The 26922-nt window shown below is 47.6% G+C and overlaps 2 protein-coding genes across 12 annotated transcripts in view; both read right to left on the bottom strand.

Annotated features, from left to right (window-relative positions):
* Positions 1-3202: 3202 nt before the first annotated feature.
* LOC149123126 (alpha-ketoglutarate dehydrogenase component 4) lies at positions 3203-3726 on the bottom strand. The gene has a single exon (XM_089310494.1). It carries the CDS (start codon positions 3655-3657, stop codon positions 3346-3348), a length of 312 nt encoding a protein of 103 aa, XP_089166620.1. The 5' UTR covers positions 3658-3726; the 3' UTR covers positions 3203-3345.
* Positions 3727-4774: 1048 nt separating this feature from the next.
* Positions 4775-26922, bottom strand: part of FAM81A (family with sequence similarity 81 member A) — an 80511-nt gene continuing 58363 nt past the window's right edge. For 7 of the 11 annotated variants that reach the window (XM_070054300.2, XM_089310489.1, XM_051822350.3 and 4 more), the window contains exons 7-9: positions 20272-20407; positions 18560-18755; positions 12119-14435 (exon numbers count right to left, since the gene is read on the bottom strand). In XM_070054300.2, coding sequence (XP_069910401.1) covers positions 14311-14435; positions 18560-18755; positions 20272-20407 — 457 coding nt within the window. In that variant the 3' untranslated portion in view covers positions 12119-14310. Of the gene's footprint in view, positions 5044-12118; positions 14436-18559; positions 18756-20271; positions 20408-26922 lie in introns of those variants that run through there. The other 4 variants (XM_089310492.1, XM_089310491.1, XM_089310493.1 and 1 more) reach the window with 2 other exon arrangements.

Below are 26922 nucleotides of genomic sequence, written 5' to 3'. Positions count from 1 at the left end.
TCCAGCACATTGTAAAATGTTTGATACATTTATGGCAAAGGTGAATAGATAGAGAGAATGCCTGCTGTTCCACTTAACTTCTAAGGAGAGTTATAAGGAGGCCCAGTGGGGTCTGCGGCTAACAGGCTGGAAAACCCCCAAATCAGACCCAATTTCTGCAGATCAAAGAGGCTGCAGAGGGAGCAGTCCTGGGCCTGGCAGAGGGCCATCACCCCCAGAAGACATCCTCGAAACCTGGATGCACCTGCTCCCCCGCCATTCACAACTCAGAACTCAACCCCCACGGGGATGGAGCGCCCAGGCTGGGCCCCTGGGAGCAGAGTCGGTCACAAGGGCTCCTGCCTCTGTGAATGATGTCGGTGCCCTGGTTCTAGGCTGGAGGGAGGTAGCCAGGCCCCCGGTCCCTCTCCCTTTCTACCAGGTGAGGACACAGCAGCAAGGTGCCGGCTCAGAAGCAGACAGAGCCAGCCCTCACCAGATTCAGAGCCTGTCCATCTACTTTGATCTTGAACTGCCCAGCTTCCAGAACCATGCAAAATGCATTTCTACTGCTCACAAATTACCCAGTCTTAGTAGTGCAGACTAAGAAACCACCCCAAACAGGAGGAGAAAGCAAAAGAGAACTGGTGGGGTGCAGGGGGTGGTGCTGAGGTGTCGAATGTTAAGCCTCAGTCTGCCAGCATCCCATATGGGCACGTGTTCGAGTCCTGGCTGCTCTACTTCTGATCCAGCTCCCTGCTAATGTGCCTTGGAAAGCAGCAGAAGATGGCCCAAGTGCTTGGGCCCCTGCACCCATGTGGGAGACCTGGATGAAGCTTCGGGCTCCTGGCTTCAGCCTGGCCCAGTCCTGGCTGTTGCAGCCGTTTGGGGAGTGAACCAGTGGATGGGAGATCCCTCTGTCTCTCCCTCTCTCTCTCTAACTCTTTCAAATAAATAAATAAATCCTTAAAACACTCACACACTGAAGGCGTGGCCATTTGGCTCAGCAGTTAAGACACTGCTTAGGATGCCCCCGGCCCCTATAGGAGTGCCTGGGTTTGAGTCCCAGTTCTGCTTCCCATTCCAGCTTCCTGTTAATGCACACCCTGGGAGGCGTCAGTTGATGGCTCAAATACTTAAGTCCCTGCCACCCATGTGAGAGACCCTCAATGAGTTCCAGGATTCTGGCTTTGGCCTGGCCCTGCCTCAGTTGTTTCAGGAATTTAGGGGGTGAACCAGTAGGTGGAAGATCTCTCTATCTCTCTCTCCCTCTCTTTCTCTCTCCCTTCATCCTTCCCTTTCTAATGAATGAATGAATACAGTAATGACTTGGGAAGCAGGAGGGGTATGGTGGTATGGTGAGGGGCATAACTAGGAGCATGGACATTGGACCCAGCTTGCTCTTGGGGGACATAGGGCTCTGCGGAAGTCACTTCCGCCCCATCACCTCCGTCCACAAGCCGCCTGCTCAGTAGAGCTCCCCTGGCCATCCTCCTCTCCTGGAACACCCCCACTCCTGTCCCCAGAGCTCTTACTCTTGCCCATCACTCTGGGTAGCTTACTTGTGTAGCTTCCCTCCGGCCTCCCACCATTTGCTAGAATTAAAACTTCACAAAGGCAGAGATTTTGTCCACTTGTTCATGGGTTGGGCCTGTCACTACTGTCATGACAGCCTGTTTCTCGTAAGATGGCGCATACACCCCTGCGAAGCCCACTGCCGATCTCTTTGGGATTCGGTTTCCTGCTGTGGGCAATGAGAATGGAGCCCAGGGAGCCACTCTGGTGCTACAACTCCCTGTTGACACAGGTCCCTGGAAGTTTCCGCTCCCTCCAGATGGGGGCAGCAAAGGCCACTGGATTCCAGCAGGCTCTTGTGGCACCAGGGAACTTGCCACACATGCCCAGCGCCCAAGCACGGGGAGGAAACTCACAGGCATCCTCTCCTCCCTCTCTTCCTCCACATCTCAGAGAGGAGTCTGCTGTTTGGGCTCTATTTGTGGCCCAACTTGGTTCCAAAAAGAACTGAATCACAAGCGTGAAAATTAAACGCAGTATGGCGGTTAGAGATTAACAAGCCCAGAGACCATCCAAGGCAATCAGATGCTCCCAAGATAAGCTAGTTACAATAGCTGAGCTCGGAATTGAGCTCCATATGTCTACGCATGTGGGCGGGGCTGAAATTAGGACAAGGCCAGAAAGGCAGTCACCCAAATGTGAAACATGAGGAGGGAGCAGCCAAACACCTCTGTCACCAACGTCAATGTTTCAGGTAATATTGTCAAAAATCAAAATCACTCCCCCCAAAACTAGTAAAGAAAATGTCCAATTTTTACATAAGAGCATAAAAACATGAATGGAGGGACATGCATTATTTCTTTTGCCTTAATTCCAAAATGGCTCTAGACCAATGCAACACACACAGATCTGGTGCTCAGGATTTGACATTTGGTTCATCGTACAATTTTTTAAATTTGTAAAAACTGTTTATTTCCATCTATTTGAAGGAGGAGAGAGAGAGAGAGAGAGAGAGAGAGAGATCGATTGATTTTCCATCCATTCACTGATTCACTACCCCAAATGCCCACAACAGCTGGGGCTGAGTCCGGCCAAAACCAGGAGTTGGGAATTCAATTTGCATCTCCCGCATGGGTAGGAGGGGCCTTCTGGGATGCATGACCAGGAAACCGGATTAGAAGCAAAACTGCAAGGGCTCAGATCAGCACTCTGATACGGGATGGGGTTGTCCCAAGCAGTGGCCTAACCTGCTGCACCACAGTGCCTGCCATTAATTTTTTAAATTTATTTTTATTTGAAAAGCACAGAGACAGAACAGACAGAGATCTTCCATTCACTGGCTCACTCCCAGAATGTTCACAACAGCTGGGGCTGGGCTAGGTTGAAGCCAGGAGCCAGGAATTCCATACAAGTCTCCCACATGAATGGCCGGGACCCAAGTCCTTAGGCCTTCATCAGCTGCCTCCCGGGGTGCACATTAGCAGGAAGCTGGAACAGAAGCAGAGTAGAGACTTGAACCCAGGCACTCTGATATATCAGGTGTCTAAAGCATCATCTTAATGGCTACACCAAATACCCCTTGCCTCATGCTTTTTTGGGTTTTTTTTTTTTTTTAGAAATGTATGCTTTAATAAGTATAAAGTATATAAACAATTAGGTAAGCTCGTAGAGAAGCTGACCAAGATACATAAATTAGGAGATGCAGGTGTTCATCTGAATTTTCTATATTTCATTATTTTTTACAGAATATTTATTAAAGTTATTTAATATACAATTTTTCATTTGTCATTTTGGGAGTCCTTTATTATAAAGACAATCCTTTTGTCTGATGACAAGCAGCAGCCACAGTGGTTACTCGGGACCTCCACGTTGGATAAATTCCATTTCTTCTGGAGGTACAGGTTTCCGTCTGTATTTCTGAGGTAACGATTTAATGATTTCGGCAGTGTCCGGTGGCCCCTGATACATCAGCAAATCTGGTGATTTACTTCCCTTCGCATGCTGTGCAACTGTAGAAGTGTGAGATGGTAATCCAGCTGATCTCAAAGCTTCAGACACATTGGGTTTAGGATTGTCTCTTCTGTCAGGGAACCTTATTAATGGGGTATGTGGCTTGACTACCTGGACGACCCGGCTGGCAGACGCCATCTTACTGCCCATCATGACCCCGGGCAGGGGCAGCTTCCGGGGCGCGAGCGAGCCGCAGCCTGGGTATTATTTTGATCTTTAAAAGTATTACATAAAATAAGGGCAAGCATTTGGTACAACAGTTAAGGATGGGGCCGGTGCCGCAGCTCACTAGGCTAATCCTCCGCCTTGCGGCGCCGGCACACCGGGTTCTAGTCCCGGTGGGGGCGCCAGATTCTGTCCCGGTTGCCCCTCTTCCAGGCCAGCTCTCTGCTGTGGCCAGGGAGTGCAGTGGAGGATGGCCCAAGTACTTGGGCCCTGCACCCCATGGGAGACCAGGATAAGTACCCGGCTCCTGCCATCGGATCAGCGAGGTGCGCCAGCCGCAGCGCACCGGCCGCAGCAGCCATTGGAGGGTGAACCACCGGCAAAGGAAGACCTTTCTCTCTGTCTCTCTCTCTCACTTCCACTCTGCCTGTCAAAAAAATTTAAAAAAATAAAAAAATAAACAGTTAAGGATGGGCTTGGGGTCCTTGCACCCCATACCAGATGAGTCCAGGCTTTGTTTCTGATTCCAGCTTCCTGTTAACGTGCACCCCGGGAAGCAGCTGATAACAGCTCAAGAACTTGGGTCCCTGCTACTCGTGTAGGAGATCTGGATGGAGTTCCTGGATTCTGGCTTCACCCTGGCCCAGCTCTGGCTGTTGTGGGGATCTGGGGAGTGAACCAATGGAAGGAAGATCTCAGTCTTTGTATTTTTCTGTCTCCCTTTCAAATAAAACTGAATAAAAACGATTTCAATTATTGTATAAAATCTTAATGGCAGAGTTTTGAGGGCCCTCTATGTTTCCCAAGGTGAGTGCCTCTCTTTGCCTCACCTTCATCCCAGGCCCCCCAGGTCCCTCTCACTAGGGAGCCTCAGGATCACTCCAGGCCCCTGGCCAACAACCCTTAGCCAGGCCTCCTGCTCACCTAGACTGTGCTGGGACAAACCTGTAGACACACACAGCACACGGACCGCTGCCTCTGCCCCCTCCCCTCCCCATGGCTGACATGCCTTGGCTCTGTCCTCTGAGTCTGGCACCTTCTCAGTCCAATCTTGCAGGCACTTCTATCTGCTGATCAGAACTGACAGATGCGATAAAAAAAAATCTTTTTTCAATTGTATTTTATTGTGGTAAGAACGCATAGCACGAGATCTACACTCATAACAAATCGGAAGTGTACAATACAGGATCGTTGTACAGCGGGTCGCTACAGCTTATTCACCTTGCTTGGGGATAACATTTTATAAATACAGACCTGGGAAAGTACCTGTAAGCGGGACACTAACACCACATTGTAGGGACAAAGCTGGAAGGAAGCCCCGGGTCCAAGGCTCATTTTAGGCTCACAGAAGAAGATGCAGAGTGGCGGGCAGGGCTGGAAATCAAAAGGTGAGGAAGTGAATGCTCTAGACCAGGACTGCCCAACAGGATTTGATTTATTTTATTTTATTTGAGAGGCAGAAAGACAGAGACAGACAGACAGACAGACAGAGCTCCCATCCACAGGCCCATTCCCCAGATGCCTGCAACAGCCAGCGTGGCCAGGAGCAGGGAACTCAACCCAGGGCCCTGAGCCTCCCAGAGTGCACGGGAGCAGGAAGCTGACTGGCAGAAGAGAACTGGGCCTTGAATCCAGGCACTCCACGTGGGATGCGAGTGTCTCACCAGCAGCCTAACCACTACACCAGATGTCTGCTCCCCAGCAGAGCTTTCTATGACCACAGAAATGTTGCACATTTGCACAGGACAATCCTAAAGTCACTACCCATGTGCGGCTACTGAGCACCTGTGCAACTCAGGAACTGAATTTCAAATTTTCTTTCTTTTTTTTTTTTATAAAAATGATTTATTTATTTTGAAAGAGAGAGAGAGAAGACAAGAGAGAGATCCTCCATCCACTGGCTCACTCCCCAGATGGCTGCAATGGCCAGAACGGGGCCAGAAGCCAGGAGCTTCATCCAGGTCTTCCATGTAGGTGGCAGGAGCCCAAACACATGGGTCATCTTCCATTGTTCTCCCAGTAGCATTAGCAGGGGGCTGGATCAGAAGTGGAGCAGCCAGGACTCGAACCCACGCCCATATGGAATGTTGAAGTTGCAGGCAGCGGCTTTACATGCTATGCCACAATGCCTATCCCTAAAATTTATTTCTTCTGTTCCATTTATATCTCAATGTTGATAGCCATGTTTCCTTTGGGCTGGAACTACCATCTTCCAGTATTTTGCCAAGATGAGGAACAAGAAAGGAAAAAGTAGAGGGAGCTGATGCGTGTTCTCTGGCCTTCTAAGAAACACACAGGGGATCATTTGGCTGTCTGCTTGCAGACCCATCACGGGAACTGGCATTCTTCCAAAAGGAATGCCCCAGGCATGTCACCATGGCAAAGCTGGAAGAGTCGACAGTGCTGCCCAGCATGCTGCTGGCATTGCTGTAAACAAACGACAGGGGAAATCCCTGCCAAGAGAACTGATGTGAGAGTACAGCCTATTAAGTACCCTAAGAGCCAAAACTGCTTCCCGAAGCATGGGAAGGAAGATGATCAGAAAGAGAAGCCAGCCAAAGAGAAAGGTACCTGGACCCACCTGCAGCGCTGGCCTGCTCTGCCCCGAGAAGCGCACTATGTGAGAGCTGATGGGAAGGAATCCAGGCTGCTGGAGACTATTCCCTAAGAACTCTGGCATAATAGGTGTCCAAAAATAAACAAAAGAGGGAGCAGGCATCGTGGGGCATGAGGTCAGCTGCGCCTAGGACACCTGCATCCCGTATTAGAGAGCCTGGGTTTGAGCCTTACCTCTAACTCAGATCCAGCTTCCTACCAGTGCACACCCTGGGAAGCAGCAGGTGGTGTCTTGAGTACTTGGGTCCCTGCCACCCATGTGGAGAGCTGGATAGAGTTCCTGGCTCCTCGTTTTCAGCCTGGTCTAGCTCTCACTCTTGTAGGCATTTGGAAAGCAAGCAGTTAGAAGGTAATTTCTCTCCCTCTCTCTCTCTCTCTCTCCCTCCTGCTCTCTCTCTCCACAAGCGTGGCAGGGACCCAAGTGCTTAAGCCACCACCTGCTGCCTCCCAGGGTGTGCTTTAGTAGGAAGCTAGATCAGAATTTATGTGGAGAGCTGGCTCCTGGTTTCAGCCTAGGCTACCACTCACTGTTACGGGCATTTGGAAAGCAAACCAGCAGTTAGAAGGTAATTCATTCTCTTTCCCTATCTCTCTCTCTCTCTCTCTCTCTCTCTCTCTCTCTCTCTCTCTCTCGCGTATGTGTGTGTGTGTGTGTGTGTGTGTGTGTGTGTTGCTCTGCCTTCCAGATACATAATGATAAAATAAATAAACCTAAAACAGATAAATAAAAGACCTCTGGCCTGTGAAAAAACAAAAGGCCACATGTGCGCATTGGCTACTGCATTAGATGGTGCAGCACAGATGAGCAATGCCCCAGTTTTAGCCTGCACGAGAACGAGCTGCAGGACTTGTTGCAACAGACTGCTGAGCCCAACGTCGGGGCTTGGGATTCAGGAGGCAGGAGGGGCGGGGAACCTGCGTTTCTAACAAGTTCCCTGGGTGAAGCCCATGCTGTGCTGACCGCACTTGAAGAAGCAGGGATCCAGAGAGCCTTGCAATCCAAAGAGCTGCAGGATCCCAGACAATCGCGTTAAGTCTCGCGCATTCGCTCTCTTATCTCAAAGCAAGATGGCAGCCCCAGCTTTGGAGACAGATTGGGTTTCAATCCCTGCTCCTCCACGAATTCACGGGATGGCCTTGAACGGTTCTTTAAGTTCTCTCTGATCTATTCACAACATGGAAAAGTGATACATAACATACCAAATAGAGTAACTGCAGATATTAAATGTGATATTTATGCCATTTGGTATGTTTCTTCATGGCTATTTCCTGCTCCTGTGAAAGGAGATTCTATATGTGACCCTGTCACCTGTGGCATGCCCACAAATGACCACTTTGCAACATAACCTGCCAGGGTTCTCCAGTGCCAGTTAGCTATCACCGTGTAGAACATATTACCCTAAAAGCTAGCAAGTTAAAGCAACAAATGGGCATTAGTTCTGTGAGTCAGTAATCGGCACGGCTTCGCTGGAGGCCTCAGGCTCAGCGCCTCTCAGGAGGCAGTAATGAAGCTTCTGGGGCCGCAGCCTCATCAGAAGATTCAACCAGGGGCCGGTGCTGTGGCTCACTTGGTTAATCCTCTGCCTGCGGCGCCAGCATCCCATATGGGCGCCGGGTTCCAGTCCCGGTTGCTCCTCTTCCAGTCCAGCTCTCTGCTGTGACTGGGGAAGGCAGTGGAGGATGGCCCAAGTGCTTGGGTCCCTGCACCCACGTGGGAGACCAGGAGGAAGCACCCGGCTCCTGGCTTTGGATCGGTGCAGCGCCAGCCGTGGTGGCCATTTGGGGAGTGAACCAACAGAAGAAAGACCTTTCTCTCTGTCTCTCTCTCTCTCTCACTGTCTAACTCCGCCTGTCAAATAAAAAAAGAAGAAGAAGAAGATTCAACCAGGAGCCATGGCGGGGAGGGCCACTTCCTGCTCAGAGGGTAAGGCATCCATCAAGTCTGCCATCTCCACTATTTTTAAGTGGCCGTCAGCACATTCACAGCGCTAGGCAACTCTCACCTCCATCCCTCCAGAACCCTTTCATCTTTCCTAAGTGACACTCTGGATCCACTAAATACCAGCTCCCCAGTTGGCCTCACCCCAGCCCCTAGAGACTTGGTATCTTTGAAACCCTAGATTTCAGAGATATCAAGTAGGTGCAGAGTGGGTATGATGTTCTACTCTAGAACATGTTTCTCTGTCACTCTCTCTAGAAATCTGACTGTTCTAAGCATCTCATATAAATCGAGTCCTACAGAATTTGTCCTTTCCTCCCTGGCTGACTTCACTCAGCACGCCCTCTTCACGGCCCATCCTCGTTCCAGCATGCGCCAGAATTTCCTTCCTTTGGAAGGCTGAATGGTAATCCTTCGGACGTATGTGCCACCTTTTTTTCTCCACTCATCAGTGGGTGGACCTTTGCCTACTGCGGCTGGGGCTGCCATGAGCACGTGTATACATATATCTGCTTGAGTCCCCACTTTATGTCTTGTGGGTAGGAGGGTCCACATCCAAGCTCATGCCCTTGATTGTGGAAAAGGCTCAGTTCACGTTGAGCTACTGAACTGGGGGCCTCAGTGTTTTGCCACACCATATGGCCTCTCTATAGGCTGCTTACAACATGGCAGCTCGCTTCCCCAGTGCAAGAGAGGAGAAAGAGAACAAGAAGGCAGCCAGTCTTCTTATAACCTAGTCTCAGAAGGGATGAGTCCACGCTTCTGCCAGTGTTCATGAGAGGCAAGTCCGCACATGCCCGGGGCGGGGGGGTCCCACGAGGGGATGACTACCAGGTGGTGGGGACCACGGGGAGTCACTTCAGAGACTGCCACTTTAGGGATCCAGCCAGGGGGGTCTGCAGGGCAGGCATCTACAGAAAAGCATACCTGGAAAGGCACTTGGACTCTGGGATTTTTGTGCATCACAAAATGAATTTCTTGAGATTAATGGGACCATAAAAACAGAATGAGAAATCGATCGTACATGTTCACAAGTAGGACTCCATACAGTTAATGCCACTGTTCGGGAGTGGGAATCTGGTGCAGGGATGAATACACCTGTATCCCACATCCAAGTGCCCGAGTTCAAGTCCTGGCTCTGCCTCTAACTAGCTTCCTGCTAACTCGCACCCTGGGAGGAGGTGGCAGACAGTGGCTCAAATGGTGTTGCTGCCACCCAAACAAGAGAACAGATTGTGCTCCACATGTCTTGCTTTGGCCTGGCCCACCCATGGCTGTTAGAAGCATTTAGAGAGTGAACTAGCAGATGGAAAATCTCTCTCTCTCTCTCTCTCTGGCATTGAAATAAAATGAAAATAAGAACTTTTTTTTTTTTAAAAAGAAGGGTTCTTTTAAAAAAATTACCACTTTAAAAAAAAAGTGTTCAGTGAGACTCTGAAGGCAGCTGCCAGCTTTTCCTCCTCTGGGAGCTGATGATCGTGGGCCCACAAGGCACACTCCTGTGCAGTCCCCCAGCCTATACAGGACCCTCCAGATTCCACTTCAAGCACCTGCTGGCCGTGAGGGCCATGGCACAACCTGCACCGGCTGTCATTTCTCAGCTCTTCTTGGAGCTCTGCACCCCCGGCCTCTGCAGCTCTGGAGTTCGTGTTCTCTCTAGCTCTGCTCCCACCCTCTCTGCCCTCTCAGGGCTGCCCCTTCCAGCAGACTCAGCTCCCTCCAGGACCCCCGCAGGCCTGGGGATGCTCTGCCTACTGCAGCTCTGGCGCTAACGAGCCTGGGCCTCCTGCCTCGCCCTTTCCCATGTTCAGCGATGGTCTCTGTCCTGCTCCTGCTTCTATTCAACCAGGCTCGACGGCTGGCCCGTGGCTCTGGCTGGGGCATCCCTTTGTTCAGAGGTTAGACCTACTTCCCAGCAGACAACAGAATGCTCTGGGTCTGAAGGTGGACTTCATACACTTCCTGCGGCACACCAGCAACCTCTCCCCTCCCACAGCCCAGCATTCACCACGCGATGCCTAATTCTGCATTAACTACTGGAACAGTTTGAACATTAGTGCCCTTTTCGGATTGCTATAATCTGGGGCCAGGGATGTGGCACAGCCAATTAAACTGTGGCCTGTGACGCCAGCACCCCATATGGGCACTGGATCAAGTCATGGCTGTTCCACATCTGATCCAGCTCCCTGATAATGTACCTAGCAGAGCAGCAGCAGATGGCCCAAGGACATGGGCCCCTGCTACCCCAGATGGAGTTCCAGGCTCCTAGCTTCAACCTGGCCCTAGCCCAGGCTCTTACAGCTACTTGGAGAGTGAACCAGTGGATGGAAGATCCTTCTCTCTCCCTCACACTTTTAAATAAATAAAATAAATATTTTTAAATAAATATAATCTGCATTCTGCAGATGAGAAAACTCAGAGTCAGCCCAGGTTACACAGCTGGAAGTAGGCAGTGACAGAAACACATTATGTAGCTCCTATTGAGTTTTCAGGGCATCATAAGTGGTCCCTGATTTATGTTGAAAGCCTTGTGGGATTATCACAATTTGGATGAAACTATATTTTCCATTCTGCTCTCTACCTACCCAATACAACCCATCTCCCAACAGACAGACCCAGAGTCCACAGCCTAGGACAGCCTAAGCACTAAAGACAAAAGCTATTTGTGACCCTACAGTACTATGGCATCAACTAACCCTACCTCTTCTGCCTGCTTAGATACAACCAGAGGAAGGTGTCTGACCCAAGTGAAGCTAGGAAGATTGCCTCTTTAGGTATTTAGACCTGGGAAATTAAGACAAAGGTAGGAGGGGCCAGCACTGTGGTGTAGCAGGTTAAGCTGCTGCCTGCAATGCCAGCATGCTATATGGGCGTTGGTTTGAGTCTCAGCTGCTCCACTTCTGATCCAGCTCCCTGCTAATGTGCCTGGGAAAGCAGCAGAGGATGGTCCAAATGTTTGGGCCCCTGTACTCATGTGGGAGACTTGGATGAAGCTCCAGGTTCCTGGCTTCAGCCTGGCCCAGCCCTGGCTGTTGTGGCCATCTGGGGAGTGAACCAACAGGTGGAAGATTGTCTGTCTCTCTGTAACTCTGCCTTTCAAAGACATAAATTTAAAAAAAAAAAAAAAAAAGACCATGGTATGCAGGTGCTGGCATTGTGGTATGGCCGGTTAAGCCTTTGTGTGCAACGCCAGCATCCAAAATCTAGAATATTAGTTTGAGTCCCAGCTGCTCCATTTCAGATCCAGCACCCTGGTAATGTGCCTGGGAAAGCAGCGGATGATGGCTTAAGAGCCTTGGACACTGCCTAGGCCTTTTGGGAACGAACAAGCAGATTCATTCTTTTCTCTCTCTCTCTCTCTCTCTCTAGCAGGTGGCCAGGCAAGTCAGTTATGTGGGAAGAATGACATGTCTTCAGCCGCAGTGCAGTGCCCTGGGTAACCACCCAGGCTGTGGACACAGGTCACCTGTTTTGAATCATGGCTCCCATGTATTTGCTGTAGAATTTGGGGCAAACTGCTTAACCTTCAGGTCAAGCAACCTAATCTTTAGGACTCCATTTTCTCATCTATAAAATGAGGGAAATGAACAGTACTTAACAAGCTGTTTTTAAAGTGAAATGAGTTAACACACACAAGGAACAGGGCACAGCAGGGCACAGGCACACAGCACATACCCAGGAACTGCCCACTGGCCTCACCACCCCGGAAATGCATAGTGGGGCAGCTCCCAGGGAGACTCCAGTCCCCAGAGCACCTGAAGGGACTTCAGTATGTGTCATCTCACCACCAAAGGGTTTCCACAGATGCCCAAGAGAAGTGTTTCCTATGGGGTTTTACCTGATTACGTTTTCACCTCACACTAAGACTTTTTCATTTAAAAACCATACACCACATTGAGTTGGAAATTTTATTCTTTTTATTTTATTGCAAATGTCTGGTAAAGGAAAGAACAGGGAAGCTAATTCTCATTGAAGCTTTGGTGAGAAGAGATCTGTGCTGCAGCGTGGTGGAGCCCCTCCTGAGTGGCTCGCCACCTGGGCTGCTGGCTGACCCACCTGGCGGCCCTGGCCCTGCCTCGCCGGTGTTCTGACTGAATTGGTCTGCCCACAGCTCAGCATCAATAGCTTTCCAAACTCCCCGAGGTGAATCCAACGAGTAGCCAGGTGGAGACCCTTGGTGGTGGCTCATGGCAGGGGCCTGGCAACATCAAAGCACCTGAAAAAGTCACCCAACACCTGAGCGTCACCAGCAGGTGCCGGGCCCTGTCCCCTGTCCCCTGTCCCCCTCGCCCCAGGTTCCAGGTGTGCTGACCCTTCCTCCTCACAGACCCCACAGGGAGAGGTGCCAGAGGGCGTGGCACACTGCACTGTGCTTGTGCTTAGACATGGAGAACGACAGGAACACAGTTTGCTCTATCACACAAAGAAACTCACTTTCGATAGCAAAGAGCGTTAGCTTTTTCTCTTTGTGAGTGGAAATAGTCTTACTATAGAGAGATGAAAAGCTCTGTGATGGAATGAGGAAACATGTGTTGGACAGTATACTCCTTATGTAACCTTGTGGATCCCAATTCCAAGAGAAAATTTGTCAAGTCATGGACAGTAAAATATTATGCACTTTCGCGGCATATTTTGTGTGGGTAAACAGTAATCGCCAGTTAGATATTTATGATTTATCCTCAAAATAGAAAATGCTTTTATTTTCCTGAGTCCTTGGCAAACAAACAAAAAAAGGGCTTTTAAAAACTTTTTAAATATGCCTATTCTTTGTCCGTGGGCACTCACAGTTCAGTGCGGTGTGCCTCAATACCAGGTTTGACAAACACAGGTGAACACACAGATCTGATGTCAATTTTCAAGCCTAGGCAGAGACAGCGACTGAAAATAAAACATCTGTCATCTACAAAGCAGTGCAAGAGGAAAATCTGACAGTGTTAGAAACACAATATCAATTTGATTCTTGATCCCATACAAAAGTAGGAATTTCTATTCCATTAATAATACTGAATGATTTGTGTCTTTGCAGTGATAAAATTTTTAGAACATTTAAAAAATACATAGGATCCCATTTTTACATCATGATTCTGATGCATTATCATGCCTTCTATTTTGTCTGCAAAACTTCTAGAGGGTACAGTGCATTGACATGATAAAACCAAGGCACAAGAATACAGTTACAACAAGTGTATATAAATCCTAGCACTTTGTGCCAATTTGGGAAACATTTAGAGAGATATTAAAGTCAAAAAGTTCTTACATTCTATTATGATTAATGAACAATTAGTTGTGCAATTAACAGACTGCTAACCACCATCCCATTATTAAATATATGGCTATCACTATAGGCTGTGGATAATTCAAAAATAGTTTTAAATATTAAAACCTGATATAGCGAGGTGGTTACTATGATGTTGTGCCTTGCTTTATCTAGATAACTGTCTAAAATTTCCATTTAATTTGCAATCTTTATGGCAATTATCAATTTCTTAACTATTTTCACTATATAAATGATATTTTTCCCCAAGAAAATGATAGATTTTTTCCCCTTACAAAAGACAAAAAGATTTACAGGAAGATAATCAATGTAAGAAATGCACAGACATCAATAGTAAAATCGAAATACGGACTCAAAGGCTGAATTCTAATCTATTGGGGACATTCTCTTAACTTAGGGTAAAGAGCAGCACATTCCTGTGACAACTCATTAGTTTGTTAGTTTTAGAAAAATCATCATCATGACATTTTAAAAAAATAGTAAATAGTCTCAGCTGGAGAGTCAAGCATTGAAGAAAAGGGTGAAGTCTTCCCATTCATAAAATGAAGGAGACAAAAGCCTTGTTGAATTGGGGGAGGGGGTTCCAGTGAATTGAGAGGAGTGAAATAAAGTGGCAGAAAACATACTGAATTTTTCAAGAGAGATCACGTTCGAGACCAGAGGGCAACATTGAGACCCATGAGAACACATTTCTTGGCACATGCACGCCATGGATGGAACAGTCCTGAATGCAGCGACAGCCTGGCTACAGAGGTATCTAGCTCCTAGCCCCCCTGGCAAGACCTCCTTCTAGGTCCTTCTCCCAGCTCCTTCACATGGGAGCGTCCGGCTTCTGCATCTGTTGGATTTGCTTCTGGAGCTGGTCCTTGTCCAGCTTCATCTTGGCCTCGAGAACTTGCCTGAGGGATCCTATGCTTTCATAGATGGCTGTAAACCCTTTGGGAAGAGGTAAATTTCACAAGCGTTAATATTCAAAAAACAATGCCATATCCAACTCTATAGCATAGTCAATTTTGGCAAAAATGTTCAATAGATGCTAAAACTCCTGGGATAAAATGTTTGTTGGGGAACAAGAGCTCCGCAGTTGCACAGGATCTCCCTACAGAATCCTTTTCAATTACAAGGAAGAAAAAGGAGCTATTACACGGATGCAGTCTAGCAGATACCACTTTACCCAGGTGACTACAGCCAGTATCATACACCTGCTGATAAGACACCCTGGGAGGACACGACACCTCTCCTGTGGCATTTCTGCCCAAAAGGTGCAACCTGAATTATGTCAATAGGAAGCAAGCAAATCCCATCGGAGAAAACATTCTACAAAATACATCACTGTAGCCTCAAAAAAAAAAAAAAATTAAAAAGAGTCAAGGTTGAGGCTAGTGTTGTGGCATACTGGGTTAAGCTGCAGCCTGTGATGCCAGCATCTCATATGGGTGCCAGTTCAAGATCCAGCTGCTCCACTTCCAATCCAGCTCCCTGTTAATGCACCTGGGAAAGCAACAGAAGATGGCCCAAGTTCTTGGGTCCCTGCCACCCACATGGAAGACCCAGATGGAGTTCCAGGCTCCTGCCTTCATCCTGGTCCAGCCCTGGCCATTGAGGCCATTTGGGAGGTGACCCAGGGGCTGGCAGATCCCTCCTCTCTCTGTCTCTCTCTCTCTCTCTCTCTCTCTCTCTACCTCTTTCTCTCGCTCACTCACTCTCTCTGCAGATCTGCCTTTCAAATAAAAAAAATCAATCTTTAAAAAGAAGAAGTCAAGAGCACTAATGAACTTGGCACTCAATACAAATTACAATGCTGAATAAGAACATATGATAGCTAAAGATGCTGTACGCATCTGGATTGGAACCTGAATGAATGATCAGCGAGTACTTACAGAAGCACTCAGCATCACTAATCATAATGGAAAAACAAAGCACAACCATGATGAGCTATCACCCTGCTCCCCATCGTTAGGATGGCCACAGGCAAAAAGACATGAAAGAACATGTGTCGGTGAAGATGTGGACAGGAAACCACACTTTTGGTGGACTGTGGCAAGGAGCAGCCACTGGAAACCAGTATGGACGGTCCTAAAGAAATTAAAAATAGAACTAGTGTCTGATCCAGCAATCCCCCCACTGGGTGTACGCCCAAAGGAAATGGAATCACCATGTTGTGGAGATATCTGGACTACTAAGTTCACTAGAACATTATTCACAGCAGCCAAGATATGGAGACAACCAGTGGCCAACACTGGATGATGGAGATGTAAACACACACCCATACAAATGTGGACTCCCTGTACATAACATCAGATGTTCAGCCTTACAAAAGATGACCCTGGCACTGATAACAGCATGGATGAATCTAGAGGACATTATGCCACGTGCAGCAAGCCAGGCATAGGAAGAAAAACCCTGGATTATCTCATAAGTGGAAGCTTAAAAAATTAAAAAAAAAAAAAAAGAAAAAAGAAAAAAATGTCAAATACATATAGAAAATAAAATGCTTTTTACCAAGGTTGGTGGTGGAAAGATATTTAACCATATTTCCACAATGCTAACCATTGGGTGGACCTAGGGTATATAGACTATTATTGGTATATAGGGATATATTGGTATATAGGGTATATAGACTATTATATATTGGACTATTCTTACTACTTTTCTAAATTTAAAAATTATCTTAAATAAAAAGTTTTTTATTTTTAATCTCCATCAATGAAGCATTTCCGGGACTGGCATTTGACCTGCAGTTAAGATGCAGATTGCAATATCCGCTTCCTGTTTCAGAGTAGCTGACTCAACCGCTACGCCAGCTCCTGACTCCAGCTCTCTGCTATCGCAAACCACAGGAGGCAGCAGAGGGCAGCTCAAGTAGTTGGGTCCCTGCCACCTATGTGGGCCACCTCGGTTGCGTTCCTGGCTCCCGGCCTGGCCACAGTGAGTACTGCAAGAGTAAAACAGCAGATGGGAGCTCACTCGCTTACTTTCCCAATTAAAAAAAAAAAAAAAAAAAAAAAAAAAAAGTTTAACATTTCATAGTTTCTGGATTTCGGCTGGTTTTAAATTAAGTGTTTAAAGATAGTCTTGTCTTCATTAGTAAATTAGTTCTGTCGGAAAATTTCCATTATATGACAATCCCTGAAACCACAGTATAGATTTTATTCATTAAAGATGTTTCAGGACAGCCATACGGCACAGCAGTCAGGAAGGCACGCGGAACACTGGCATATTGCAGTGCCCGGGTTTGAGTAGCTGCTCTGCTTCCAATCCAGCTTCCTGCTAATGTGCACCCTGGGAGGCAGCAGGTGATGGCTCAAGTACCTGGGTTCCTGCCACTCATGCGGGAGACCTGGACTGAGCTCTGGGCTCCTGATTTTCACCTGCCCCAGGCCAGGCTACTGTAGATATTTGGGGAGTGAGCCAGAAGGTGGAAGATTTTTCTCTCTGCCTTTCAAATTAAAAAAAAAAAAATCTCAGAAAACAATGTTTTTACTGACATGGAAAGATATCACATGTTACTTAAAGAATCCCAACAGGTTACAAGTCAGCAAGCATGGTGTGAGCTTTTCTTTAAAAAGGACAAAATAGCCTGCATGTAGAAAAAGATACATGCAAAAATTACCTTTGGGTGAGATAAATTATGAGAATTTTAAAATTTTTTGTGATGTACGATCTAGTAGCAAATGTATTTTCTTTGTAATAAAAGATACTTTCAATTTTTAAAAGAAATTTACGTTTCTTATTAGAAATTAAATATTAACAATTTCAATAGTATGCTGAATTGCTGACAATAAATTCATTCAGGAAATGATGCAAAATTAAACATCAATGAAATAGTCAAATGCCATTTTCTAATAACCCCCCAAAAACAAGAAAATGCGTTTTTTTATAAGTCCTCCAATTCATAGGTTTAATTGTAGCTTCTACTTAAAAAAAAAATCAACTTTTAGTAGTAGCAGCAAAATCATTCTTGAGATAACTAGCTACTTTTATTTCCAGGTGGCCCAAACTGAGTCATGGAGTTAGGAGGAGCTGGGAGGTAACTTAGCCCCACTTCCCAGCCGACAAGGAGTCCTCCCGGATCTCAGCCAGCCAGCCTCCACTGGCACACTTTCAGTACCGAAGAGCTCTCGAGCTCGCAGACACCAGCCTTTCGGAACCCAGTGACGGTGAGATGCTCTGGCCTCACAGGGAGTTAAAATGCGTCTCTGGGTGACTAATCCTTTGTGGTGCCAGCTCTGGCCTCCTGAGCTCAGAGTGTAAACAGAACCGCTCCTGTTCCCACAGCACTTCAGGATGGAAGGCAGCCCTTCCACGCTCCTCTAAGCAAGTGCATGAATGATACTGCTGACGCCTGGGGTGTCGGGAATCGTTCACTGCTGGGACAGTAGACAGTCAGCAGGATAAATAAGCCCTCAAAGATCATGCTTGTTTCTGAAACATACTGACCTTGACACAAATAGAAAAGAACTGTCCCAGAGCAGGTGTTTGGCCGAGGGGTGAAGAAACACATGTTGCACGTGGGAGCACTTGTGTTCAATTCCCAGCTCCAGCTCCCTGCTAAGCTGGGCCCTGGGAGGCAGTGGTCATGGCTCCAGTCAATGGATTCCTGCTGGCCATGGGAAGACCCGAACTGAGTTCCCTGCTCCCGGCTGCGGCCCCAGCCCAGTCCTGCTCATTGCGGGCATCTGAGAAGTGAACCAGCACCTCAGAGCCCCTCTATGTCTGTCTCTCTCTGTATCTCTCTCTGCCACTCAAACACATTTTTTTTTAATTAGTGAAAACTTAAAAAAAAAAAAAAAAAGAATGGTCAGATGGCACCAAGGAAAATGCACGGCAGTGGTGAGCTAAGAAATTTTAGCTTTGCTTGCCTGCCCTTCAAGGTAGCCCTTCGTATACCTGAATTCAAACACACGAGTTCACTACAGCACAGCTACTGAGAGACTATCCAGTTAAGGAGACCTCACTGTTACCACAGCCAGGCTCACAGGCAGCGGTAAGGGCACACCAGCCAAGAGGGTGGGAAGCAAGCGGGATCCAGACACATGCACGGTTGGTCTGGGGCCTACCAGCATTCACTTCCGCCTTCATCTCCTTCATGTCCTCACTCATCTGCAGCTCCAGCTTGCTGATGCGCCCATGCACCCTCTCCTGCTCCTGCTTTGCCCTCTGCCCGTCCGTGTCATTCTTCTGACTCTCTTCTATTCTGTCCAGGCGCGCCGACATCTGGCTGAGTTTCTTCTCCATGTCCTTGTCACTGGCTCCCTGAGATCCACGAAAAGAACCGCACAGAATTACTCCGAAGGGAACACGTGCCGTGCGTGCAGGAGTCACGACATGGTCTAGCAGCAACCTGCGGGGAACAGTCACAACAGCCACTGTGGCCCAGCCCAACACCCATGCTTCCTTAACAGCCCTCCAGTTTTCCACTGGGTCCCAGGTCATCCGGGATAAGGAACGTTCTTCCACTGACTCCAGAGTTTGCTGTGCCCATGTGATTAAGTTCTTGCCAAGGAGATCAAAGTATAAGCATGTGGTAACTTCCAGAAAGAGCAGACAGCTGATAAGTATGGCTTTCTTCTCCCTTCATCCTTTTGTTTCAAAAATTCAGACCCAGTGGCTGGTGCTCTAGCAGCCACCTTGAGTTATGAGGTTGAGGGTCTTTCTCTAGAATTGGCAAAAAGTTCAACAAAAAAGGATCCCGGGCCACTGAGGGATGAAAAGACATCACATTCATCCTGTATTGCCTACCCCCAGACTTCTTTCCTGCCAAACAGAAATAAGTTTCTACCTTATTGAACCCACCTTTATCCTGGGGTTTGCTATTAGCTATTAAGCCAACTGTATTTAAAAACAAAGAGTAACCCAAAGACCCACAAGCCTACAAGTGGATTAGTAGGAATCGAAGTAAAGCAGTCAGCAGATTGGATGAAAATATGGGAAAATACCACTGAAAGGAAACATTAACTGTATTCTTTCCTCTCCTTTCTATCACGCCTGCTCTATATGGGATCTGTGTCTGCAGGCAAGCTTCGGAGTCCAGGACTACAAACACCAGGCTGTAGGTGGGCTATGGCCCCACAAAGCTCTCCTGACAACTGCCAGCGCAGCTCTGCACCTGGACAGAGCAAAGTCGTCCCCCAGGAGGCGGCGATGTGAGAAAACAGGAGGGGGAAGGAATTGGCCATGCCACATCACCAAGACCAACCAGAATCTGCCAGGCGCTTTCAGAGCCTGACTCCGAATACCACACGGGCAAGGCTCACTTTCTATGGCTGTCCAGCAGTTCTGCACACCCAGGCTCTGTGTGACGGGGGAAAGCGGGAGGAAGACTGGGAAGAAAATGGCGGCTCTGGCTCGCAGGTTACCATGCAATAGTACCGCCCTCTGTGGCTACGCTGCAGTGGAGGGTCTTGGGGGAAAAAAGCGACTCAACGCTGGGAGAAAGCAAAACCAGAGCGTGAAATTACAGCAAATGGGGATGAAGCTGGTTACTGCCAGTTTCTGAGAAACGCAAATGGACACTTTGGATCGTGAAAGTCTCGAGTTAAATTTATCTTAACTGCAAGTACTGAAATTCACTGCTTGGCCTTTGTAAGCCAAAACAAGTCAAAATGCTCCATCTCTTTATAAAAAGGATATAAAAAATCAGAACTTATTCTAAGGCAAGAAACCACCAAACAGCTCAGTTCGCCATCAAGTCTATCAGTGATAAGTCACTAGGTGTTAGTCAAACATTGTAGGCTTCTACTGGAAAACATTGTTAAATATCAATACCTACACTGTTTTCTTTAATGACCAAGGAAAGCTGGTCAATTTTCTGTAAAAGCTCTTTTTCTATCCGTTCTTGTTCCTGTTGCAACCAACTCCGTGCAGATAAAATCTGATTACTGAGTTCTTCAACTGTACCTTTAAATCTATAAAAGAAAATTGGCAAATTATACACAAAATAATTTTCAGATGACATCAAACAACCTAAATCTTCAACTATCAGATTTCTTTATTTTTCTTTTCAACTGACACGTAATAATTACACATATTGATGGGATCCAATGACTATCAAATTTCCAATGAATGTATCAGCAATAAACTCAGCCCAATCATAAAGACGTGCTTACCTTTTCTTAGAACTGCACTGAGCACAGGTTAGGAATGAGGGAGAATCAGGAGGACACAACAGAAAGCACCTGGTGATGCCTCCTACCCGACAGGAGCTGGCAGGGGGGGTCACTGGGACAACACTAGTGACAGTCACACGAGGTACTCGTCTTTGCAGTCCCCAGGGTCCATGGTGCCCCTGCCCTGGAGTCCCCTCCTCCAGGCTCCCCCTGCTCCCTGGAATCGTCCTCCTATCCCTTTTATCTCCCAGGACTGGAGCCTGGCTCCCTTTCTCTCATCAGACTGTTCCCCATGGGCATTTGGCCTGGTAAGTAAGATGCCCACATCCCGTATCTCAGTGCCTGGACTGGATTCCTAGCTCCAGGTCCCAGTGCCAGCTTCCTATCAATAGGACCCTGGGAGGCAGCAATGATGGGTCCCTGCCAATAACATGGGAGACCTGGATAGAGTTCCCAGCTGAAGCCTGGCCCAGTCCCAGCCTTGCTGGTATTTGGGGAATAGACCAGCAGATGGGAGCTCTTTTTGTCTGTCTGTCTCTTTCTCTGTCTCCCAAATAAGAATGAAGAATGCTCCCCAAATTGCTCTTGCCTCAGATGGATATTTCCTAATTTAAATCAAGAAACAAATTGAAAGAAAAAAAAAAAAAACCTCCTTCTAATCAATCTTTCATTCCTCCAGTCCTCTCTCTTTCCAAATTCCCTAAGATAACTATTCTGCAATACTGCTGGCCCTTAATTTCTTTAAAATATTTTTACTGTGATATGTATGAAGGAAGAATATATACAATGTAGATAATGTGACTCTAATTATAATATGAACATTCCTTACAATGGAGCCACTAATTGCCCTGCAGTATCTCCTCTCTTCTTCCCTAATTTTTTTAAATGATTCATTTATTTATTTGAAAGACAGAGTTAGAAAGAGGGAGAGACAGAGAGAGAGATCTTCCATCCACTGATCCATTCCCTAAATGGCTGCAATGGCCGGGGCGAGGCCAGGAGGCAGGAGACTCTTCCGGGTCTCCCACGTGGATGCGGGGCCCAAGCTGCTTTCCCAGGCACATCAGCAGGGAGCTGGATCAGAAGTAGAGCAGCACGCATTTGGGATGCCAGGGTTGCAGGAGGTGGCTTAACCCACACCACCACAGCACTGGCCCCTCTTCTTCCCTACTGAGAAACTCCAAGATGTCAACTGAGTACAAGCTCACCTGGTCAGAGACCGTACTTCCCAGCCTCCCTTGCAGCCCAGTGCTGCCATGTGGCTAGAAGGGCAGTGAGACACACACACATAGACGTGGCACCTTTCTGGCCACATCTTTCTAAACGAGCTTCTGTCCTGATCTCACACTCTGTCCCAATGGCAAGGATGGGAGGCACAGAGAAAACAGTGAGCTGTGGGTGCTGTAGTGCTGCCTCACCTACTCAAGGCCCCTGACCTTGGCACTGTTACATGGGAGCCACAGCACCGAAGCCAGCCCACACCCTAATGCATCTGTGTACAACCCCCACCCCCCAGCCAGATTAAGATACTGATAACTGTAGCTCCAAGTGTACTGCCCCCAGGAACCCCGCTCCACCCCCAAGAAATAGCCACTGACTGGGATGTACTATTCTTTATCGTTTTACTTCATTGGTTTGGGTTCCAAAGCAATCTATTTTTCAGTGTTGCCTATATTTTAATTTTACATAAATGGAACAGTAATACAGGGTGAGCATTCTAACAGCTTCCTTTCTCACCTTAGCAGTATGTAAGAGACACCCATGCTCTGTGTAGAGTTGTGGCTAATTCATTTTCACTGTTGAGTAATATTCCATTTCATGACTATACCACAAATACCATCCTTCTGTGTATGGACACTGGCTCCACTTTGATGTTCTCCAGCTTTGCTATTTAAAGCAATGCTGCTGTGAAAACACTGACACATAGCACCTTGCTCACCTATGCAAGCGTGTCTCTAGGATATGAGCATGTTTAACTTTACCAAAAAATAACAGACTGCTTTCCAAGGTGTTCGGGTATAAAGAGAGCCTTTCTCCACATCATTGCCAACAATTTTACATGTCTGATGTGAATTTTTGTCCACTGGATTTTTTACAACATCTAAAATTTACTTCCAGGGTCGGCGCTGTGGCATAGCGGGTAAAGCCACCACCTACAGTGCTGGCATTCCATATGGGCACCGGTTTGAGTCCCAGCTGCTCCACTTCCGATCCAGCTCTCTGTTATGGCCTGGGAAAACAGTAGAAGATGGCCCAAGTCCTTGGGTCCCTAAACCCTCGTGGGAGACCTGGAAGAAGCTCCTGGCTCCTGGCTTTGGATTGGCACAGCTCTGGTCATTGCAGCCAATTGGGGAGTGAACCAGCAGATGGAATACCTCTCTCTCTCTGCCTCTTCTTCTCTATGTAACTTTGACTTTCAAATAAATAAATCTTTAAAAAATAATAAAATTTACTCCCATTCTTTTTTTCCTTTGTATTAGAAATGTTAACAATCACATTTAATGTGTCTGAGTCTGCAGTGATTCATTAGCTATCATTTTACCCTGAAAGACTACCAACTCTTTAATTTCAGAAACCTCTCACCTAACTTAGGTGCTGTTATTAGCACCTAATTTGTTCTACAATTTTTTTAAAGCTTTATTTTACTTATTTGAAACACAGAGTTGAGAGAGAGAAAGAGGAAGTAACAGAGAGACAGGTCTTCCATCCTCTGGGTCACTCCTCAAATAGTACCAGTGGGAGGGCTGGGCCAGGCCAGAGCCAGGAGCTTCTTCCAGGTCTCCCACGTAGGTGCAGGGGCCCAAGCACTTGGGCCATCTTCTACTTTCCCAGGCCATAGCAGAGTTGGATTGGAGGTGGAGAAGCCGGGACTTGAACCGGTGCCCCTATGGGATGCCGGCACTGTAGGTGGAGGCTTAGCCCACTACGCTACAATGCTGACCCCTCTACAATGATTTTGGTCTCCACAATTAGGACTCTACTATTATTGTTTAGATTTGTCCAATGTTCATTCAAAACTTCACTCATTTTCTTCTTAAATTTCAGACCTTCCTTATGTATTATTTCCCTCTTCTGTGAAGCCTGCCTTCTAAAAATTCTTTTGCTGAAGGTTTTTAGCGAAGTTTCAGTTTTTGTTTGTCTGAAATATCTTTATTTTCTCATTGGCTCTGTGATTATTTTGCCTCAGCATCAGAAGAAATGTGTTGCCACTTGGGTGGCCTACACCCATCTCAAAGAGCCTGCTTCAAACTGTGGCCACACCACTGCGGCCCAGCTGCCTGCTAGCCCACACCCCAGGAGGCATCTGGTGATGGCTCAACCAGTTGGGGCCCTGTCACTCACCTGGGAGACCTGACTCAGTTCCAGACTCCTGGCCCAGCCCTGGCTGTTGCAAGCATTTGGGGAGTGAACCAGGGGATGGAGGATTCCCCTCCCCCCACTGCTTTTCAAATAAATGAAAATAAGCAAAAAATTTAACTACCTTCTTCCAATACCTCTAATGCTACTGAGAAATTAACAGCCGTCTAACTTCTCTCTCTACATGAGGTTCTATGTTTTGTGTTGTGTAATTTCACTCTGTATCTGGGTGTGCCTTATTACTTACTCTGCTATATCCTGGCAATATGTGCCTGTCATGGCTTCCACAGGTATCTACCATCATCTCTTCAGAGACTGCTTCTCTCTTATCCCCTCTGTGGTTTCCTTATTGAGTTCAGATTAGCGTGAGTTAGGCCTTCCTACTCTCTTCTCTTGTATTTGTTTTCTATCATTGTCACAAAAAAATTGCCCCAAATGTAGCAGCTTAAAACAGCTCATTCATTATCTTGCAGCTCCATAGGTCAGAAATCAAGGCGGCTCAGCTCGGCAGTGACCAGGATATCGCAAGGCCAAGATCCAAGCATCAGCCCAGCTGCGTTCACTGGAGGCTCGGGGGGCATAACCCACTTCCCCGCCCAGTCAGGTTCTGGACCACACTCATTTCTGTGCTGCTTATGGTGGGCTGAACGATACATCCATGTGCCAACACCTGGGACCTCGGGACACGATCTCATCTGGAAAAGGGGGTCTTTGCAGATGTAATTAAGTTAGGATCTCAAGACGGGAGCATCTGGATGGGCCCTAAATGAAATGGCTGGAGTCCTTTGAGGCAGACCCAGGGAGAGAAGAGGAGAAGGCCGTGTGAAACCATGGGCAGGGGTGGACGTCTGTGGCTGGAGGAGGCCAGGGAAGATCCTCCCCGGAGCCTTCCCAGGAGGAAGGCCCCACCAGGGCATCAACCTCCCATCTCTGGTCTCCCACACGGTGAGAATAAATGTCTGGTACTGTTAAGCCACCCAATTTGAAGCCTTTGTTAGGCAGCCCTAGGAAATGAATAGACTGTTGCAGGGCTGAGATCCTGCTGCCTGTCAGCCAGGGGTCATTCTCAGCCTCTAAGGCCTGGCACGTGGCCCCCTTGCTCCGTCTTCAAAGCTAGCAACCAGAGGCTGAGCCCATAGGCTTCAGATCTCTCTCCTGCCACGTCTCTCTGCCCCGGGCTGGGAACAGCTCCATTGTCAGGGGCTCCCAGAATGAGGCAGGACCCAGCCCATCACCCTGCATACTCTCATCTCAAGGCCTGTAACCTTAATCGTATCTGCAAAATCCACATAAGGAGACACAGGCACAGGGGCCAGAAATTAAGAGTGTGGGCATCTTTTGGGTGGAGGCGGGGCACATTATTCTGTCAATCAAAATTTCTATAGCTCACACTTTTTCTTTGATATCTCATGATTCTGTCTCCTGGGTAGATCTCAGTTCATTAATCCTCTCTTCCGTGTGTATAATCTTTTGTTCGACTCCCCTACACAGCTCCTGTGTTCTGATATACTTTTCTGAAAGTTCCATTTTGTTGTCTTTCAGTTCTGCTTAGGTGTATTTGATAACCCCCTATTTCTCAGTTATACTTTCAAAGCATGCATTTATACACACATATTCAAATACATAAACATACACACACATCCATACATACTTATTTTACCCAGTGATTCTTAATTTGCAGTACTCAGAGGCCAGATTCTGCAATTTTTTGTTCCTTTTGACTGTCACTTAGGTGGCTTTTTCCTTGCTGTGTTTTGTGATTTGTGATTGTACATTCATGTTCCTTTGACCTTTATCTGTGAGCAGACTGGAAGGCTGAAGATCGACATTTGCTCCTGCCAGACACACTGGAGCACTACCAAATCAGTAATAGGAAGTCGAATCTCTATTTCCTATAAGGGCTGGATTATGTCCTGAATTCTTACGAAATACTTTGGGGCCCAGTGCTATGGTTTGGAGGGTAACGCTGCCACCTGCAGTGCCAGCATCCCACATGGGCCCTGCTTTGAGTCCTGGCTGCTCCCCTTCCAGTCCAGCTCCCTGCTCATGTGCCCGGGAAAGCAGCAGCAGATGACCCAACTCCTTGGCCCCTACACCTACTAGGAGACCTGCGTGAAGCTGCTGGTTCCTGGCTTAGGCCTGGCCCAACCACAGCTGTTGCAGCCATTTGGTGAGTGAACTAGCAGACAGAAGATTCTCTCTCTCTCCCTCTATCTTTTTTTTTTTTTTTTTTTTTTTTTGGACAGGCAGAGTGGATAGTGAGAGAGAGAGAGAGAGACAGAGAGAAAGGTCTTCCTTTTGCCGTTGGTTCACCCTCCAATGGCTGCCACGGCTGGCGCGCTGCGGCCGGTGCACTGCACTGATCCGAAGGCAGGAGCCAGGTGCTTCTCCTGGTCTCCCATGGGGTGCAGGGCCCAAGCACTTGGGCCATCCTCCACTGCACTCCCTGGCCACAGCAGAGAGCTGGCCTGGAAGAGGGGCAACCGGGAAAGAATCCGGCGCCCCGACCGGGACTAGAACCCGGTGTGCCGGCGCCGCTAGGTGGAGGATTAGCCTAGTGAGCCGCGGCGCCGGCCTCTCTCTCTTTCTCCCTCCTTCTCTCTCCCTCTCACTCTCTCTCCCTCTCCCCACCCCCCGACTCTGCTTCTCCCTCTCTGTAATGCTTTCAAACAAATTCTAAACAAGTAAAAAACCCAGAAATAAAACAATGCACATTAAAAAAATATCTTTTACCCTTCTCCTCAGAGCCAGGATTTAGACAGGTAAGTTATTTATTATGCTCCTGTGGAACGTTTTTTCCCTTCTTCATCCAAGTGGAGTGTCATGTTTTGGGTCTCCAATCTGAACTCCCTCATATCGGTCCCAGGCTTAGTCCCCTGCCCCTGTAAACAGCCTTTCAACTTCTAGGCTTTCAACTGGAGACACAAGATGCTCATGTCTCCTGACCTACTAACATC

Source organism: Oryctolagus cuniculus, chromosome 12 (assembly GCF_051225735.1).
Source record: "Oryctolagus cuniculus isolate XC-2025 breed Fujian yellow rabbit chromosome 12, ASM5122573v1, whole genome shotgun sequence".
Lineage (NCBI taxonomy): Eukaryota > Metazoa > Chordata > Mammalia > Lagomorpha > Leporidae > Oryctolagus > Oryctolagus cuniculus.
Note: the sequence above shows the minus strand (reverse complement) of the source record. Positions and strands in the feature narration are given on the sequence as shown.

Excerpts from the sequence above, each read along its gene's own strand:
- LOC149123126 (XM_089310494.1), bottom strand. The coding sequence starts at position 3,657 with ATGATGGGCAGTAAGATGGCGTCTGCCAGCCGGGTCGTCCAGGTAGTC.